Source organism: Podarcis cretensis (assembly GCF_951804945.1).
Source record: "Podarcis cretensis genome assembly, chromosome: 1".
Taxonomy (NCBI): Eukaryota; Metazoa; Chordata; class Lepidosauria; order Squamata; family Lacertidae; genus Podarcis; species Podarcis cretensis.
This window is the reverse complement of record NC_137170.1, coordinates 105,024,693-105,043,443: the sequence shown is the minus strand read 5'-3', so window position 1 is coordinate 105,043,443 and position 18,751 is coordinate 105,024,693. Positions and strand designations below refer to the sequence as shown.

At 39.5% G+C, this 18,751-nt stretch overlaps 1 protein-coding gene across 4 annotated transcripts in view; it reads right to left on the bottom strand.

Annotated features, from left to right (window-relative positions):
- Positions 1-14,297: 14,297 nt before the first annotated feature.
- MBD5 (methyl-CpG binding domain protein 5) overlaps positions 14,298-18,751 on the bottom strand; it is a 105,687-nt gene continuing 101,233 nt past the window's right edge. For all 4 annotated transcript variants that reach the window (XM_079992971.1, XM_079992970.1, XM_079992969.1 and 1 more), the window contains one exon: positions 14,298-17,712. In XM_079992971.1, the coding sequence (XP_079849097.1) occupies positions 17,641-17,712 (72 nt within the window). In that variant the 3' untranslated portion in view covers positions 14,298-17,640. The remainder of the gene's footprint in view (positions 17,713-18,751) is intronic.

Genomic DNA, 18,751 nt, shown 5'->3' with positions numbered 1-18,751 from the left:
TTTGGTTTTTCAGAAAGAGGCTTGCTTTACTCTGCCCTTCTTCCTTCTCTTAAACTGCCTTGGATGTTTACCCACAACATAAAGTTCCAATATTGAGGTAAAAATGGTATTTGTGACCCATCCTTTCTCAGAGTGAAGAACCCATTTAACCCTCACACAATCCAGTGAAGTTAAGCTGAGTTTTAGTGACCGGCCGAAGGTCATGCAGAGAGATTTGTGACCTGGAGTGGGAATTTCTCTTATGTCACAAATACTCTAGCTGCTAAACGTACAGTGGTACCTCAGGTTAAGTACTTAATTTGTTCCAGAGGTCTGTTCTTAACCTGAAACAGTTCTTAACCTGAAGCACCACTTTAGCTAATGAGGCCTCCTGCTGCTGCAGCGCCGCCAGAGCGCATTTCTGTTCTTATCCTGAAGCAAAGTTATTAACATGAAGCACTATTTCTGGGTTAGCAGAGTCTGTAACCTGAAGCGTATGTAACCTGAAGCGTATGTAACCCGAGGTACCACTGTACTGACTTTAAAACACCAAAATGAACCCAGTTAATTCTGTGGGATTTTTTTAAAGAGAAAAGATGACTTCAGGTTGAAATCTTCTGCTTCCATATGTAAGAGCCAGCAAGTCCCATTAAGACATAGTGGGATTGACTTCTGAGTAAGCATGCATGAGATTGTGTTGTACATAAAAAGGTTCTCACTACAATTCCATATCTTAATCACAAACAAATGCAACTCCCTTAAGGAAAAAAACCCCAGAACCCCAATCACACACCCCACAACTGAGTCCTCAGTTGAAAGAAAGTATTATAACAGGATGTGGTGATAGCAGGAACTAAGCTGGTGGCAGTAACTAGGCTGGTGGCAGGAAATCAAAATGTTCTTAGAAGACCACTCCTCACTGCTAGGGGACCGTTCTTGAATGACTGCAAAATGCAACTAATAAATGTACCTCTCTTTTAAAAAGCTGATTAGATTTAATATCTCTCTCACACACATGCAAAAGACTGAGGTGAAAACTAATGATTAAGAAAGCAGTCAGTTACTGCAGTTTTGCATGCAATCATTTGGCAAACTGGTCATCCGTAACTTCTCACTTAGTAGCAAAGGTAATTTTACATAATTCCTGTTTCTCTGTACTTCTGATCTGAGATGATATCCAATAATGTTGCTTGCTTGTGCAGGGAAAATCAGCTTGTACAATAGGACTTCCTTTTCTTCCCTTGCACCCCACCCAATTTGCCCCAGATGATTCCCCAAACTTCTGGAGTAGATTCTGGGGATGCACTGAGGTTGCAGGGTGCCATGACCCATGACAATGCACTGTATGATGGAAGACCAAGGAGGATGAGGCTTCAGCCATATCCATTGGGGGGCAGGGACTGACGGGACCTTCTTCAGGACCTGCGTGGCATGAACACACTGTCCTGCTGCCTTCTTCTGATTCAGAGAAGTCTCTCACAATACTTGTGTTGTCAAAGACTGCAAAATAATGCAAGAGCCCTTTAACAGTCAACCAGCTCCTCTAAGAAGGGGGGTTCACCACTACAGGGTCAGTTAACTCACATACAAGGCTTCTCATGGATCTAGTTGCTTGCAGAGACAGTAGTATGTATTGCTGTCTCAGCAAGATCCTGGGAGCTCTCCAATGTCCTGCTGGTGCTCAGGACATTGGAGATGGCACACAGCCAGGCTTCTCATATGAGCCTCAAGCTCTCACAGAGCAGGACATGGAGAGGGGAGGGGAATGAGAAGCCCTGTTGCACAAGTGGAGACCACAAGTGGACTCTCTCATGCAATAACTTTAAACCAACAAAGCACACGCAACTTGACTTACAGCACCCACCTCTCTCCCTTCCTGCCATCATCCTCTAACAAGGACAGATTATTTTCCTTTGCGAACTCCCCCCCCCCCCACATTATCTGAGCACCAACATAGGCTGATTGGGGTTAATAATTTCCAGGGTTGGCTGTTTAATGGAAAAGCCTTCTATTGAAAGTTGATTTCTTTACATTAAAGTTTTATAATGCAAAGCGGCATAATGGAATAGCTCAAAGTGACCATGCTAAGGCACCATATAGCATTGCCAATACAGAAAGTTTGAAGCTTCTGAAAGTTATATAGGCTGTCAAAATAAGGTACTTGGAAGCCCTTGGCACAGATGTGCATGTGAAGTGCCTTATTGCAATTACTTCTAGGGATGACATGGGACCAACTCACATAACTATCATCTCATGATAACTGCAACTATAATGATGTGAGTGCCTGGCTGAGTAAAACGGGCATCACAAATCAGTTCTGTGAAAGTTCCTTGTTGATGGAGGCTAGTGGGGCAGGCAATATGTTGACAATCACTATTACTCCAAGAAGGGTGTTAACTGGCCCAGAGGGGGAAAAGCAACAACTTAGGAACTTCTGATAAATCCATAAAAAACATGTTACCCATTTTTAATCACTGGATGTCTCTATCCTTATTGCACACATATCTATTTCCAGGTGTTATGTTTTTGCTTTTCCATATACCATATGTTATTAGACAATATATTGATGTATTGTATTACCCCCTGCATTTTAATTACCTTGTGATATTTGTGTGTGTGTGTGTGCATGTGTAGCATTAAGTCATTTGGGGACCTTTGGGTGACAAGTGACTACTAAGTTAATACATAAAATAAAAATAAGGTGGCACTGGACTTCAGTTCCCATCAGCCCCAGCCAGGACTGTCAATGCTAAGGGATGATGTGAGTTGTAGTCCAACAACATGAGACGGACGCCATCTTGTTTACCCCTCAGTGTTCCTGCTAGAGCAGCACAGACTAGGAATAGGCAGAAAGTAGATGGGAATTTGCTAGTCAATTTCTGTGTGATCTGCAGTAGATCAACAAGGGTTTCTGACTCCCATATTTATATAAAAAAAGGCTACTCCTTTCTCTTTTCTTAATTAGGCTGCTAGGATTCAAGAATTGTAGCAATGTATGCAGGTAATCCCAGCGGTGAAGTTAATAGCTCTGCACCCTCAACAAGTATTGTGGCCCTGACTCTGGTTAGCATGAGTTGGGGTTCTGGTCCAAAACCAGATTTCACAAACTTGAAGGCTATCCTCACCTGTTTAAAAACAAACACATTTCCATTTGCTTTCCATTGACCAGCCCTTTAGCAAGCCAGTTTCCTGAGACACCTAATAATTACCTGAGGGGAGAGCAGCTTGCCAAATATCCATTACTCCAGCTGTCCTGTGACTGACACATACACAAGCCAAGCTGCTGTTAATACACAAACATTTTAGTGCAGACACACAGGGAGTAAAGTGCAAGAAGTAACATCACTGATTAGCTGGAATCTATTTTTCCTGATGGCAATGACCAGTAAAGGCTCCAGTTCAACTCTTTAAGTTTCAAACAAAGAGGCTTATAACATGAACTGGGATGGGACATGAAAAGTCATATTCCCACAAAATCATTCCATTCCAAGATCTCTGTTTTGCTTGATAATGTCCTGCTGGGCATACTCCATAATTAATTGAAATCTACTTAATTAAAAACAGTCTGCAGGGGAGGAATGTGGCACAGTTATATTTGCACTGAAGTCAGGTAACAGTTGTTATCTTCTTTTTCAACCCTCAAGGTATTTGGATGCTATGCAAATAAATACTGCAAGAGATAGGATTCCTCATGCTCTTGGTACAATCTTTATAGATGAAATGCTGGACTACATAAATAATATTCTTTGTTGACTTCTTTGATTATGCTTTCGATCCTCCCACTTAAAACTGGTGTCTTATTATGCCTGTGTAATTATGTAAAAGCAATAAATTTCATTAACAGTAGCAAGACTGTCTCTTGCTAATGGTGGGAAAAGGCAATGGAGACAATAAAATAGATAAATAATATCTGAGAACAGAATCTGAAAAGCAATCAAAGCTGTAATCCTGTAATTGCTTACCTGTGAGCAATCCCCTTTAAAAACATTTGCGCTGTAACAAACAAAAATGAACTCACCCAAAAAATCTAGTGCTTTTCTGTATCCAGGGCTTTTTTCAGCCAGAACTTGCTAGAACTCAGTTCCGGCACCTCTCAAGTGGGCGCCATTGCCATTCTAAGAGAATGAGGGAGGTGTTCATGGTGAGTTCTGGCACCTCTTTTTTGAGAAAAGTAACACTGTCTGTATCTGTACCTATATTATTATTTTTACATTTAACAATGGCTGTTTTTAGATTCCTGATTTTTTTTGTTGCAAGCCACTTTGAGCATGATACTTTTTGTGGAAAAGTAGCATACAAATAAAATTATGAATGAATATGTATCTATCTCAGAAGGGGTGGTGGTTGGAAAATCCAGAGTTTGGATGCTGGTTGTGACTTACAACAGTAATTCAACAGTAATTTGGGTTTTAATATAAGCCAGTGGATTTCTACAAAAAACAGCTTCCCATAACCAGTGAGAATGCTCAATCCTTGTTCGGCTTCTTTCTCCGTTTGGTCTCCTCCCCTTTCCTCTGTGATTTTTTTGTAGGGATGGGAGCAATCCCAGGTACACTAAGCCCTTTAATTTCCTCTACTGATACGTAAGGGCAGCTTTGTCTTTCATCCAGAGCCATATCTAGGGTCCCTTGCACCCTTGGCAAGGAGCTTTATCAGTGCACTCCCCCCCCCATCACTTTACCACAATAGCTACATTAGAAAATACTATTTTACACAACCAAGTACAGTGGTACCTCAGGTTAAGTACTTAATTCGTTATGGAGGTCCGTTCTTAACCTGAAACTGTTCTTAACCTGAATCACCACTTTAGCTAATGGGGCCTCCTGCTGCTGCCGTGCCGCCGGAACACAATTTCTGTTCTCATCCTGAAGCAAAGTTCTTAACCCGAGGTACTATTTCTGGGTTAATGGAGTCTGTAACCTGAAGAGTATGTAACCTGAAGCGTATGTAACCCGAGGTACCACTGTACTCAAAGTGTACAGAGTGAGGGCAAGACGAGGGTGAAAAAATATGCACTCCTTTGTGCTGTGGTGCCACACACGTATACATCATATACTCCATAGTCTGATAGGTGAAATTTGTGCCCCACTCTGGGCCTGGGCCTGCGCCCCCGGCAGCGGCTGGTTTCACCAATCCCTAGGTCGCCTCTGCTTTCATCTTCAGGGACACTGAAAAAATAGCTTCTCAGTGTGAATCGCCCTGTGATCTTTGGGTGAAGGGCAGTATACAAATTTAACAAATAAAAAGGAGATCGGCTCTTTCTGACCTTTAGTTATGTGTATCTGCCCTCTTGCTCAAGCCACTCCATTCTATGTCCTTACCTTCTACCTGGTTCTCAGGGTTCTCCACTCTGCCCCCCCCATCCCCGCATGACAAGTCCTATTTGGGCTTTTCATTTCTCTCATGTGATAACAATGATATAAAGCGGTGCTGACAAGCCCTGCCCTCACTGGTGCATCATGGTGCCTATTTTAACAGTCCTCCCTGAGCTGTAGGGCATCCTTCTGAACTGAGTCTCTTTTACTTGTGTGCCCAATGATTTAGAACCCTGGTAAAGTCAAGGAGGGCTGTAAAGAAGGGGAAATGATGCACTGGAAGGGGTGGGGTGGGGCTTGCCAGTGCAACCCTGTTCTCCCACACACGATTGAAAAATGAATGCCCAAAGTAGGGCTTCAGTGTCTCAACATTATGTCCCACTGAGTTATTATGGGTCGATTTGGAGTTCTGCCCCTCCTGCTGCTTGGGGTACTAGTGCCCACCTCATGGCTTCTCCAAGTCTGCCAACACTCAACTGATTCATTGTGCCAGTGGTGTGGTTTTGGTTACATATGAAAATATCCAAATAAATATTAGTATACAGATTTAAACTCATAAGCATTGTATTTCAGACATATCCCCCCTCCCAAATGTTGGTAGACTGTTTTTCACAGTGATTTTAACTTACCTATTCTGTATTTTTTTTTTAAATAAAGAGATTCTGTTTTCAGACTCGGCTAAACAGAGACAAGCTTAGGCCCATCTAGGTTAAAATCTTGCTTCACCAGACTCACTGCATAGCCACCAACATCTTCCAGAGTTTTTGTTTGTTTTGTTTTTGTTTTGCTAAGAGTAAAAAAGAAAGTTTGTCAAGCAATTTCATACAGTGCTATACAAATTGTAAAGCAATTTCATACAGCACTATACAAATGATATATAATGACTATATTCAGACAAAGTGTCTTTTAATTTATTCCCCATTACAGCATAATATCCCCCTATTGTTTACTCTGTTTCTATGAAATAATACCCAACAGAGACACACACCAGAGATTATCACTTTTTATAGCAGAATTGTATTAACTATCTCCAAGGAGAGTTTCCTAAGGACATACAAGAGCTTAGGGAGAACTTTAATTTTAATTATGTTTACTTCGTGCTTGGAGAGTCAGGCTGGAAGGGCTTCTCCCTTGGCAAGTTCTTGCACAATTTGCCAATTCATTGTTTTGTTAGTAAAAGCAATAAATATTAATGAGGAGGACAAACAACATGGGATGTGAACTATGTTAACATTGAAAATATACTTTAGAATCCTCATCCCTTTGTAGACAATTTGCACAGCTATCTTGATAGGACAGGAGATGGATTGAAATGATCCAAATTGCCAGTGCGTTTTGCCTGGGGGGAAGCCAAGGTGTTCAAATTATAGACTGCTATCCGACTATATCTTAGTTGATTAATTGGATGAGTTTTAGCTGATACGTCAGTTATACTAAATTATATCTACATATGGGTAAAAATAATAGTTCAAAATCAAGAGGCATGCCTTTCCTTTGTTTTTCAGATGATGTATCCATGTATCATAGCAGCCATCATATTCAAAGAGGCATCCCCCACAGTCTTAAGACTATGCTTGCCATCCATAGGTTTTAAAAATATAAATTTCCGAATGAATACACACAAATCATGAGTAATCAGGGTCACCATCTTTTACTTTTTCAACTAGTCAATAAAAATAAAATAAACTTTGGGCTATACTGAATGACATATCCATGCGACTGGTAGGCTGCCCTCTGAAAGACATCCTATCACCATTATCCAGCCCAACACGAAATTCTAGTGAAAGTCAGTTTCAAATTGTGCTGTTCCCATGTCTGTCTACATTGTCCATGAATGCTTATGAAGATCTGTGCTTTGGATCCATTATCTTTTTGGGCACCACAGCAGGGCTGGCAGGCACTGGATCTGCTGTTCTTACTGCGCTGTCCAAACAGCTTTGCTTCATACTTAGTTGTAGCATTGTCGCAACGGACCTTTGCTCCTGTAACTGAAAGGGCAGCCCTTGGCTCATGGTTCAAAGGGCAGAAACAAGGAATTCCCTTGATTTTTAGTCCCAGCATTACAGCAGCTAGGAACACCTGAAGACAAGCAAAGCAACACTGCGACAGTAAGGAAAAGAGAAGGCAGGAACTGAGCGGAAATGGAAAGCAAGGCTGGAGCAGGAGCAAAATACTGAAAGAAAATTAAAGTTAGCATATATGAAATAGTGCTTCATCTAGTCTTCTGTTGTTGATTGGCAGCAGATCTCCCATGTTCTGAAGCAAATGTGTTGCTTCCTGGGACCTGCAGAAGCAGGATCTGAATCTAGGACCTGCTGCATGCAAGCATCCTTTGGGAGGAAGGGTGGCATAAAAAAGAAAACACATACATACATGCAGCCATTAAGCTATAGTCCCTAAGAAAGTGAGGTGAGTTTAAGAAGCCAAATCTAAAAGATGCAGCAAGTTCTCTCTCTCCAAGTGTTTCTCTCCACTCCTGTGTGCACCTCAGAGCAAATGTAAAGAGCAAGGAAGCAGGCGTAGTAGCCTGATCTTTACGTGCTGGCTGCAGGCCACCATTTGTGTCTCCCAATCTGGCTCTCCTATTCTTTTCCTTTTCCTTGTTTCTCTCTCCCTTTAGCAATGCTTTCTCTTAACAGGCAAGGGAAGCAGTAAAAGCTGAAGAAAGTGGCAGACCACTGGAAAATGCTCCAAATTGATAGTATTGGTAGGGTTGCAATGCTAGCATTACACGCAGGGTTGTCATGGCGACTGTGCTTGTGGAACTCGAAGCGGCACTATTTTATTTGTACTTTCAAAAAAACAAGCATCACCAAGTGCAAATTCTGCCACCTCAAATCTCCCCGAAGAGACAACTTCTCTCTCTTTGCTTCACAATTGGACTTGGGGCTCCGCATTACAACAAATATACCACGGAACTTATAGTGTCTGGGCTGCATTTTCCTAATTTGTGAAGAGCGCCTATCAAATCACAATCTAACAAGCCGCACACTCTAGTAATACAGGCACAATTTTCGGTATTTATCAATTCACAGGGAATAAAGAAAAAAGCATTTGAAGCAATACTACCGCAATACTGATAATATTATCTTCTGCCTTCTCACACTATAGAACGGCATACATATTGGGAAGGAGGAGAAGAAAAAAATATGACCTTGCATCTAGAAGGCCAGTTGCAAGACAAAATTAACTACTTTTCCTTTTATTAAGTAAAATTTCCTTTCTGAGTTAAATGCTGGATGAATGTGATCCCAGAAATTTCTGAACCTAACCTGGAGCTGAATTGATTACACCAAGTTACACCAGGCTGGTTAAAAGCACTATCACTACAATGGTACCTCTGGTTAAGTACTTAATTTGTTCTGGAGGTCCGTTCTTAACCTGAAACTGTTCTTAAACTGAAGCACCACTTTTGCTAATGGGGGCCTCCCGCTGCCACCGCCGCGCGATTTCTGTTCTCATCCTGAAGCAAAGTTCTTAACCCGAGGTACTATTTCTGGGTTAGCGGAGTCTGTAACCTGAAGCGTATGTAACCTGAAGCGTATGTAACCTGAGGTACCACTGTACTTTCAAGAATAAAATGAAATTATGAAACGGCAGCAACGGCTCCTTTGTCATCTGCCATTTCTTACAGCTTCAGATTGCAATTTCTAGCCATAAAAATAGCTGTCTTCTCATTGCCACACCCTTGTTCCTCTTTCAACTTGCCTTCTCATCTCCAGTGCCCTTTCAACAGCACAGCCTTGCCTTGTTATTCAATTGGGTAATTTCCTGTGACCTTGGATATTTATACTTGCAGTCACACAGCGTAAGCTCTAATAGTATCTGTTATACCGGCTTTGATATTGCTTAATGGCCATGGCTACCTGCAGAAAATACAGATAAAAATGGCTGGTAACTTTTAACATTCAAATTTCATGAAGGCCTCCATCTTCATTTGTGGCATTTTTTCAAAGCAATGCAAAAAAAAAAAAAGTGTTAAATTAAATATTACAAAGACAAAAACGCATAGTTCAACACATTACAAGATAAATTAAAAGTAATAACACGAGATTTTTAAGTAGGACACACTTTTTAATGAAGATCTTTAAGTTCTTTCAAGTTCTTGTACTTTCACTAAATGCTTTCTGGGGCAATCATCCCCAGGATTGTTTGTTGAATTGCTTTTATGAAAATTTGCTTAAAGAATCAGAGCCTAGGCTCCCACAACATAGTCACTTCCCCAAACAATTGTGTGGAGATACATTTGGAGAGCAAACCATCTCATGGATTTGCTTAGATATCCATTGAAGAGTTTTGCATGCAAGTTTCAATTTTGCTGAAATTAAAAAACTTATAGATGTTCCTTTTCCGAAAAAAAGTTGAATCATATAACCTCCATATTGATTTGAGCTGAATCTGGCTGATTAACGAAGTTCTGAGTCTTTTAATTGGTGCACCCTCCTAGTAAACAGCTTATAGAGAGCAGCAGATAAAAGAACTGCTCCTGAAAATGGAATAAATGGACAACAACATGTAATAAAAATGGGTTGGCTCTAGAGCTGCATCAGTGGAAGAAATTCTGGTGATGGTGCTATTCTGTAAACGATTGTCCAAGAGCTGGTGGAGACATTGTATGACTTTATGCAAATGACCGTGTATTGCTTTGTGCAAACAAAACACAACTCTGGATATCAGTTCTCTTTTTTCATGCAAGGATTTTGTGCCAAAAGAGAAAAAAGCCCTTCTTGACAAGGAATGAGATTCCTGTTCATGGAAGACCACCTCTGGATGCAATCATAATAGCTCTGAATGCTTGTTGGCCTCAAATACATAAAGTATAGCTTAGTAGTGATTTCCACTTGTTAAAGGCCTTGAATAGATTCCATTCATATGCTTCCTTCCAAAATCTCTAATTTTGCCTAAACAATGCTCTTGCAAGGTTTAAATCCCCCAAAACTATTTTCATTCTGAAGGCAGCTTACATAATAAAAGGATAACTACAATTCAAAAAATATTTTTACTTCCTTCATACTACTTCCGTATCTAGAGGTTCTCCCATTTAGATATAGAATTTTAAAAAAATTATATCACTACTATTCTCCACCATCTCTCCCCATTAGTCAACAGTCTGCATCGGTGTCTCTGAGCCTTGTCATCTATCTCAATATATCAATACTATGAAGTCTAATTGCAACATATCCTTAACTACCTGGAAAATTCCTATTAATGCACTCTTTCCTTCAAATATGTTAGTGAGCTGTTTTATTTATATTTAATGTGTCATAAAATGCATCTTCCAGCGTACCGTCTCATATTCCATTTGAGTATCTGAAAGATAACACTGTGTGTTTCACTGACTGCAGACTGAATGTCGTCAGTCATTTAATGTATTTTATTTCTTAAAAGTTTCTTTGCAAACTAACAGAGCACAAAGCAGTAAAAGACCCATTGAAATAAATGGGAGAGTTAAGCTCATGCTTAAATGTCTCCTGCTGAAACCAATGAGACTTCAAAATGATTACCTTTGGCTAGATTAGGAGTACCCAGTAACTGTAAAGAGGATTCCTTCCATAGATGCTCTAGATGAATCTTAATAAGAAGCCATAGGCTGAGCTATAACACTCTCTACACTGTTCCCGTAATTACTTTGTTCTCTAAAACGCATTTATTACTATCTTGAGATGTAATTTGTTAATATATAGAATAGAACCGTAGTAATATTAAGGTTAGGGATGCAGGTGGCGCTGTGGGTTAAACCACAGAGCCTAGGGCTTGGCGATCAGAAGATCGGCGGTTCGAATCCCCGCGATGGGGTGAGCTCCTGTTGTTTGGTCCCTGCTCCTGCCAACCTAGCAGTTCAAAAGCACATCAAGTGCAAGTAGATAAATAGGGACCGCTCCGGCGGGAAGGTAAATGGCATTTCCGCGCGCTGCTCTGGTTCACCAGAAGCAGCTTAGTCATGCTGGCCACATGACCAGCTGTGCACTGGCTCCCTCGGCCAATAAAGCAAGATGAGCGCCGCAACCCCAGAGTCGGTCACGATTGGACCTAATGGTCAGGGGTCCGTTCACCTTTAATATTAAGGTACTAAAACTGAACGTACCATCTGAATAGCAACACAACCTGTAACCCACATGCACATCGACCAAGGGCACATAGTACATTGTATTTTGGCACTCACTAAAAGGCACAGCTGCTGTTAACAAGTATGCCACTGGGAGCTAGGCTGATGGGATACCATAAGACTCAGTTACAGCATTCCAGAGGGTCTGTGCTGAGTGCCTTGTCCCATGGAGTGGGTCTCAGGCCAAGTCAATTGATGCTTTTGTTAAGGGGTCAATCACCCTGCATTCCCTATTATTTTGGTCATTAGGAATGGAACAGGAGTTCCAGCAGCAATAAGGGTCCATGTAGTTTATAATCCTGATGTTGGAGGTTGGAACCCTTGCAATTAGGAACAAAGAGGCACGTCAAGTAGGCAACTAACCAATTAAGAAACTCTCTAGTCAAACAGATTTTTTGTTTATATAACCTTCAAATAACTTACCTGCAGTTAGTAATGCCATGAAGCGTCATGACAAGATTGAGTTGGAAGAGAATGAAGACATTTATCTTCTGCATTGCCAATTCACTCTGGTTCTAGAATTCCAGAACACCTGGATAAAAAGGAATCTTATGTACACTAGTAGTTCAAAAAGATCTGCAACTCGTTGTTGGGATATGAAATTAATTCCAGGAGACATTCAGCCCAATTCAAATCTATTGAACTCTATGCTGAGTTCATTTGTGAGTACGGCTTTCTTCATTTACTTCATGATTGGGAAAGCACTGAATGTTAATTTCAAATGTGTTCTCAACCTTAAAGTGAATGAGGAAGATTATGTCCATTTGTAGAGGGTGGAGGGATGAACTAGAACCAAAATATCTGGATAATGTGTATTGGCACAGCTTAATTTTTTCAGTCCTGTGGTGTCTATAATTGAATGATATGAACTTGAGAATGAATCTTTGGCACACTTGCACATTGCAGATTTCCTTTTATCCATTTTGTATTTATGACCTCTTTCTTTATTGCTTTCTTATCTAATAAGTTACACCATAAATTCAAAACACAGCAGTAGATTACTCTGCGGCTTATAATAAAATCCACCTGAACTCTCCCTCCCCCCCCCCCCCCCCACAATTAATTGAGAGGGGAAAGGTAGCTAGATCTCACTTTCTTGTGTTTTTCGTCTGTACAATTGGAAAGCAAATCCATTTTAATTAGAGACATCAAAAGCTTCATATGCTTTCCATGGATGTTTTAATGAGAAATAAATAACTTAGTGTTTTAGTTTTGCATTTAGAAGTCCTCCTTTTTCTCAGTGAGTAATAGACAATCTTTGTAGCAAGGCTGATGCCAGTGTTTTGGGTAAGGATATATCCAGTATTATGGAGGCAATGGACATTGGGATAGGAGTTTCTGCTGATCCACACTTTTTGATACATCATCAGGACTGGCAAATACCTTTAAGGTTAGGTAGAATGGGGTTAGTCAACCATTTCAAAACTCAGATATATTAAACTAGCACAATTCTTTCAAATTCTAGAATGTGTCTCCCTACTGCTACAGCATCAAAATACTAGAATAGGGGGTCACTGAACAAAATGGATTAAGGGCAAGCAAAAATAAGTATTTCTTCAAGTAACACATAATTCGTTGCCAAAAGATGTGGTGCTGGCTTATATGGCTTTTTAAAAGAGTATTAGACCAATTCACAGAAGATTTATTTTTCAATGGCTATAATTCTCCCCACCCCCCTAAAAAAAGCTTTAAAATGGAACATCAGAAGGTGAAACATGCTAGATCAGGGACCAATAGGACTTTCCATCAAGTCCTGTGAGCTTCCTGTGGGTATCTGGTGGGTCACTGTTGGTGCTAAATTAAATGGACCTATTATCCAATCAAGTAAAATGTAACTACCATGCTTGCTGCACAGCTTCATTGATTATTAGCTGTCAAAGTAACAGGTTCTTAAAATGTGTAGGATGCACAGGTTCTTAAAATGCCTAAAATGTGTAGGATGCAATGGATCGCAGATACAAAATAATGCATTTTGGGTTTTTTTGATCAGTTTCAAGACAACTATGATCTTCACAAATATACGCCCAGTCGCAGGGGAATTAATTGAGAATTCTCTGTTTTAACTACAGATGACCAGTGCAGAATATACAGCCATCATGCAATCTTATTTCTAAATGGACCTGCTGGATACAGTATTTTATGAGTTGACATCTTTATTAACATCTGGACACAACAGAAGACCTGAGTGCTGTGTCCCAGATTTTCTATCATAAGCAAATTATCTGAGGATTATATATTTAACTCAGTGTTAATTTTATGGTTTGTTTTTTTAAATAGTACAACATACACCCCATTTTAAGTCAGGGACATGTACCCCCTCCCAGACTGGTGTTGTGCAGACATGGCCCCCTTCCGGAAGAGAACATAACAGTGAGGCTTTTTGTGTGATTTAATCATAATATTGACAATTTTATCAAATTTTTACAAAACTGATATTGTTTCTTTTTTTAAAAATCTAACTCTTAGTAAGACTAGAATGGGGTTCTTTTAAAATAGAAAAGCATTCTTATGCTACTGCTCTTCTGGAATATTCATATTAAAAACCCTATGTAGCAAAATACAAACTGTAGCTAATAAAAGGTAATTCAGTCCACCATGATACTTTATACCATTAATATTCAGGGAATCCACAGTAATATTGCGTTATTAGCAAGTTGTATGCACAATGGCATTGGTAAATTTAAATATAAAACTATAAATCAAAACCCCAAACTTAGGCTGTGGCCATAATTGATATGGGACATGTATTAACTTTCCCCTTTAGATATTATTTTCATAACTACTGTCAGCAATCACTTTCAGCCTAAATAATTGGTTTTAGGAACTAAACCCTTTTCATAAATAGAAATAATTATATGGTGTTCATAAAGCTCCATGATAGAAAGAAGAATAATTCCTTTGATTTTTATATAATTTTATCACAACCCACCAAGAATAAATAAATAAATAGACACATGAGGATAGTTACCACTTTATATCCTCAAAACACCACACAAACATCCACTAATTGATCTAATGAGAGGCTAATTAATCTTATGGGGCCCAACTTTAGTGTCCCACTTGTGATTTCTGTCATTGGGCCAAGTTGCAGAATTCAATTATTCCACTTTCCAAAATGAGGGTATTTTCTCACTCTCTAAATATAGGAGTATCTCATCATAAGTTAGAAAGTTGGCAAAAAAAAAAAATTAAATGTTAAAATCTTCTGTTAGAAAAATATAGATTTGTTAAAGAAAAAAAATAAGCGTAGAAAGAAGGGTTGGGCCTCAATAAAAAAAGTAATTTATGCTTCAATGCAAAGAGAAAGAAATGGCTCTATGGGCAAAATTCAAGTACGAGTGACCAGCGTTTTAATTGTAAAGTAGGTGCAACATTTTTAAAAATGTTACAACACTGCATGACCTGTAATGCTCACAATATTTACATTAACTGCTTACATAAAACCATAAAAACTCTAAAGAGGAAGAAAAAAAATCTATATGGACTGAAACAAACTATTCCTAGCACCCACATCAATGCCAATATTAACCAATGAAATCAAGTGCACAAAAATACTTTACATAGTCTACTAATGTAAAGTATACATTGGTGAGAAAAGTACAAACCTAATTCGTTAAAAATGTCAAAAGAAGGGTTGGTCAATACAAATTCAGTTTTAGGGACAAAAAAAAAATAATAACTCGGGGAGGGGGGGGGGAAGAACTAAATATAAACATACACCCACTCACCCAAACATACACACACACATGAGTATTCATGAATAGAAACATCTGTTTAGACGAGAGCAGAAAGCAGGCTGGTACGAAAAATGGACATTAACTCTTTAAACATAACAAACACATCAACTCGTAACAAAACAAAAACAAAAAAGAGAGTGCTAACTAAACTACACAAAAGATCACTTCACATGAGATTTCATGTAGGATTATGGCAGGCTGCCCTGCCATTACACAAAAGACAAAATGAACCTACCCAGCAGAAGGAAGGGTTTCTGTCTCCAGGCCACTGTAGCTTAGTGTAGCTAATTGCATTCCCTCGGGTTGGGGTGTGGCAAAAAAAGGAGAAGGGCTGGGTCCACATGTGATAAGAGCAAGTCCTCTAGCCCAGGGGTAGTGCTATGTGCGTTGGCACAGGAGAGCGGATCATGGGCATGTTGCTCCCTCAGATCCTTCTGGGGCTAATGGGGCTCATGTCACATAGGAAAATGGAGTAGGTGACGTGGGCAGGGAATGAATACTCCTTGTGTAAGCACTAGATTTTGGTTACCAGCCATGGATGGTGCCAATTACCAGCAGTCTTTGCTAGGAGAGGTAACTAGGCCATTATAAGGAACAAAGTTCCAGAATAAAACACAATGGTGGCTTCCCAGATGAAGAGGTAGAAGGTGGTCCTAAGGACTCCATCTTGGGCCCAGGCATGGCAAACAGAGAATATGTTTTGGGCTGGCTGGGGAGAAGGGGAGGGCCACTGCTGCCACATGCAGCATCAACACTGAAAGTGACACTTTCTTTTAAAGATACTGGTATTTTGAGAATGCCTCGCGGCTTTAGGTTTGTGTAGTGTATGATCAGCTTTCTAACGCACGTTTCACATTTCTTTCAAACTTAACATAACATAAATAATCTGGTTAATAGATTCAACCTGCACATTTCTGCCACATTTATATGTATATATATAAATATATATATATAAATTCATATAAATTTATATATATATAAGAATCTGTTAATGGTATAAATAATTCTTATTAAATAAAATAAATCTGATATGTTACATAATACTGATAAAATCATTGGCTGGGATCCAAAGAGCTACCTTTAAGGTACATCCAAAGATTTGGGTGTGCCTAGCTGGATTCTTTTTGACACAAATATCCTCTTAAAAAGAGACCCCACACTGTATCACAAACTGTTTTTGTAAGTCCACTCAGGTTCAGAAGTGGTTTGCTACCCATATGGTTGGGAAGGAGATTTTCTATTCAAGAAACACAGGCCTGTTGGGTGCACAGAACTAGTTCTGCAGTTCTTTGGATCCTGGCCAGTGCTGCTAGTAGTTTTGTAAGCCACCTTTCAGCTCTAGAATATTAATACTGGCCAGTGGGCATCAGTATCAGCAGTAGGGTGATTGAGTGACCACTTGTGCTGAGAGAGTCCCACTGAACTCCATAAAAACACCCAGGCACAACTGGCCACTGAAAGTTCTTCTTTAATTTTAGGAACACTTTTTTCTGAACTGTAAGGTCTGACAATTAACAAAATTAGCAATGAGCATGGTTCTTAAAACTGGGCTTTTGCTCCCATACATTAAAATCAATCATGTCCCCCGTTTCAAAATATTGGGCTAGCCAATTTAGGCTATGAAGGGGTTCAAAAGAAATGGTGGTATAAGATGAACTTGATTTTAAAAACAGGTGGCTATGAAACTCTGTTAAAGCAATGGCGGACTAAAAATATTCTATCTAAATATTCTTAATAAAAAAATCTACAGCATTCTACTTTAAAACTCAGGCAAATAATAATAAAAATGCAACCAGCAGTTGCAGTGTTTGACTTCTTAATTTGACCTGCAATCCCACATCCCTTTAGGAATCTGCAAGGTTGCACTCTCCTACAGAGACCTTAAATGGAGTACAGCACACTTCCAGGCAAGGTTCATTCCAAACAGACACTATAAATGAACACTCAGTGGCGAGAAGTGTTATGTCATAATTAAGGTATTACATAATCATGCCTTTTCAACTGCTGTTAAATACAAAAACAGCATCTTTTACATTATTATATAAAAGCATTTAGGCTGTATTTTTATTTATCACTTTACACTGGTAGTCTCTTGTATGTGTACTCAATAGAAACCAAAGAATTTTGTACACTATTTTTTTGTACAATAAAAGATAAAGTGTGCATTAGGTACGCTTGTACATGACAATATTGTACATTATTTACATTTGAGATATCGTCATGAAATTCTGTTTTATCTATATACACAATGAAAATTTTGCAGAAACATTTGGACTATTTCTTATAATCACAATTTTAGTATTATAGAAAAAAGGGTTCTATACACACACTGTAATCTTTTGAAGATCTGGATTAGCTTCTCCTTCTTTACCAATAAGAATACTGTACCACTGTTTTGTTTAGCACCCTGTGGTGATGAACTCTATCCATCCTGATATTATATATATATGTGCATGTTGTTTTTTTTAAATAAGTACTGGACCAGTAACAAAGACATTCAATGTTATCTAGAGATCTTCCTCCTCTTGGGTTTTGGAGGCTTCAGCTGTCTGTCTCCCTGTGGAATTTGGTGCACCTGAAAAAAGCACAAAGGAAACAACAGCAATGAAAATGCTGGAAGCCAGTTAATAATGACGAAATACTTGTTATTTATAGAGTATTTTTTTTCATTGTGTTCAAAGGAGCCCATATACGTCATCTCCATAATCCTTATAAACACCTATGCTTTATTATTGGGTTAGATCCTATAAACGACCTGCATTCATAAAATGGGGCTTTCTGGCCTCCCCCTGCCAAGAATAGTGTTTCAGATTTTGGCAGTAGGGGGTAAAGCTACAGATAGGAGGTCAGGAGAAATCAGCACCCACCCCAAGTTGGGAAACAGAAGCATTTTCATGCTTGTGCCGAGCACCATTAGACCCAAGTAATTATTCCCATAGTAGAGGTGGGGATACAGAATGACAGTGAGCTGCCTACAGTGATGCAGCTAGGTAACGTTAAGAGTCTGCCCTGAATGGTGTTACCACCACGCCCCTTTCGACTGTAAATGTGCATCCCTTCCCAACTGTAGGAGTGATGAAGCCAAACAATTTGTATGCAAGCCAAGAGGAAGTGTGCTAGACTGAGGCCCATTGATCATTTATTACGTATATTGCAAGTTGCAATTCTTTACTTACTTACCTGCGATTAAGCCTTATTGAACTCAAAGGAACTTCCTTCTTGATAGACATGCACTCGATTGCACTATAAGGGACCTTGAGTATGAGGCCTGTGGTTCCAGACTTAAGAGGTGTCATTAAAAGGTCCCATTCTATTTATTCGCTTGCTTTCTTACATTCATATATCCCACCTTTCTTCTATTTTGGAACTCAAGGTGGTGTATGTTAGGTTCCCATGAGGTTTCCCATCCAGGCACTGACAGATGCAGACCTGCTTGGCTTTAGAAAACTTCATCAAGTCTCATGTCTTCATATCAAATGCTAGGAATAACCTATGGTAGCTTCTAGTTCTATGGGGTTGCTGAAATTATAATGGCTCTCTAATTGTAGGATTTAGGTTCAGTTGCAAAAATAGAACCATCATTTTGTTAGAATCACCCCCCACCCCTGGCTGCT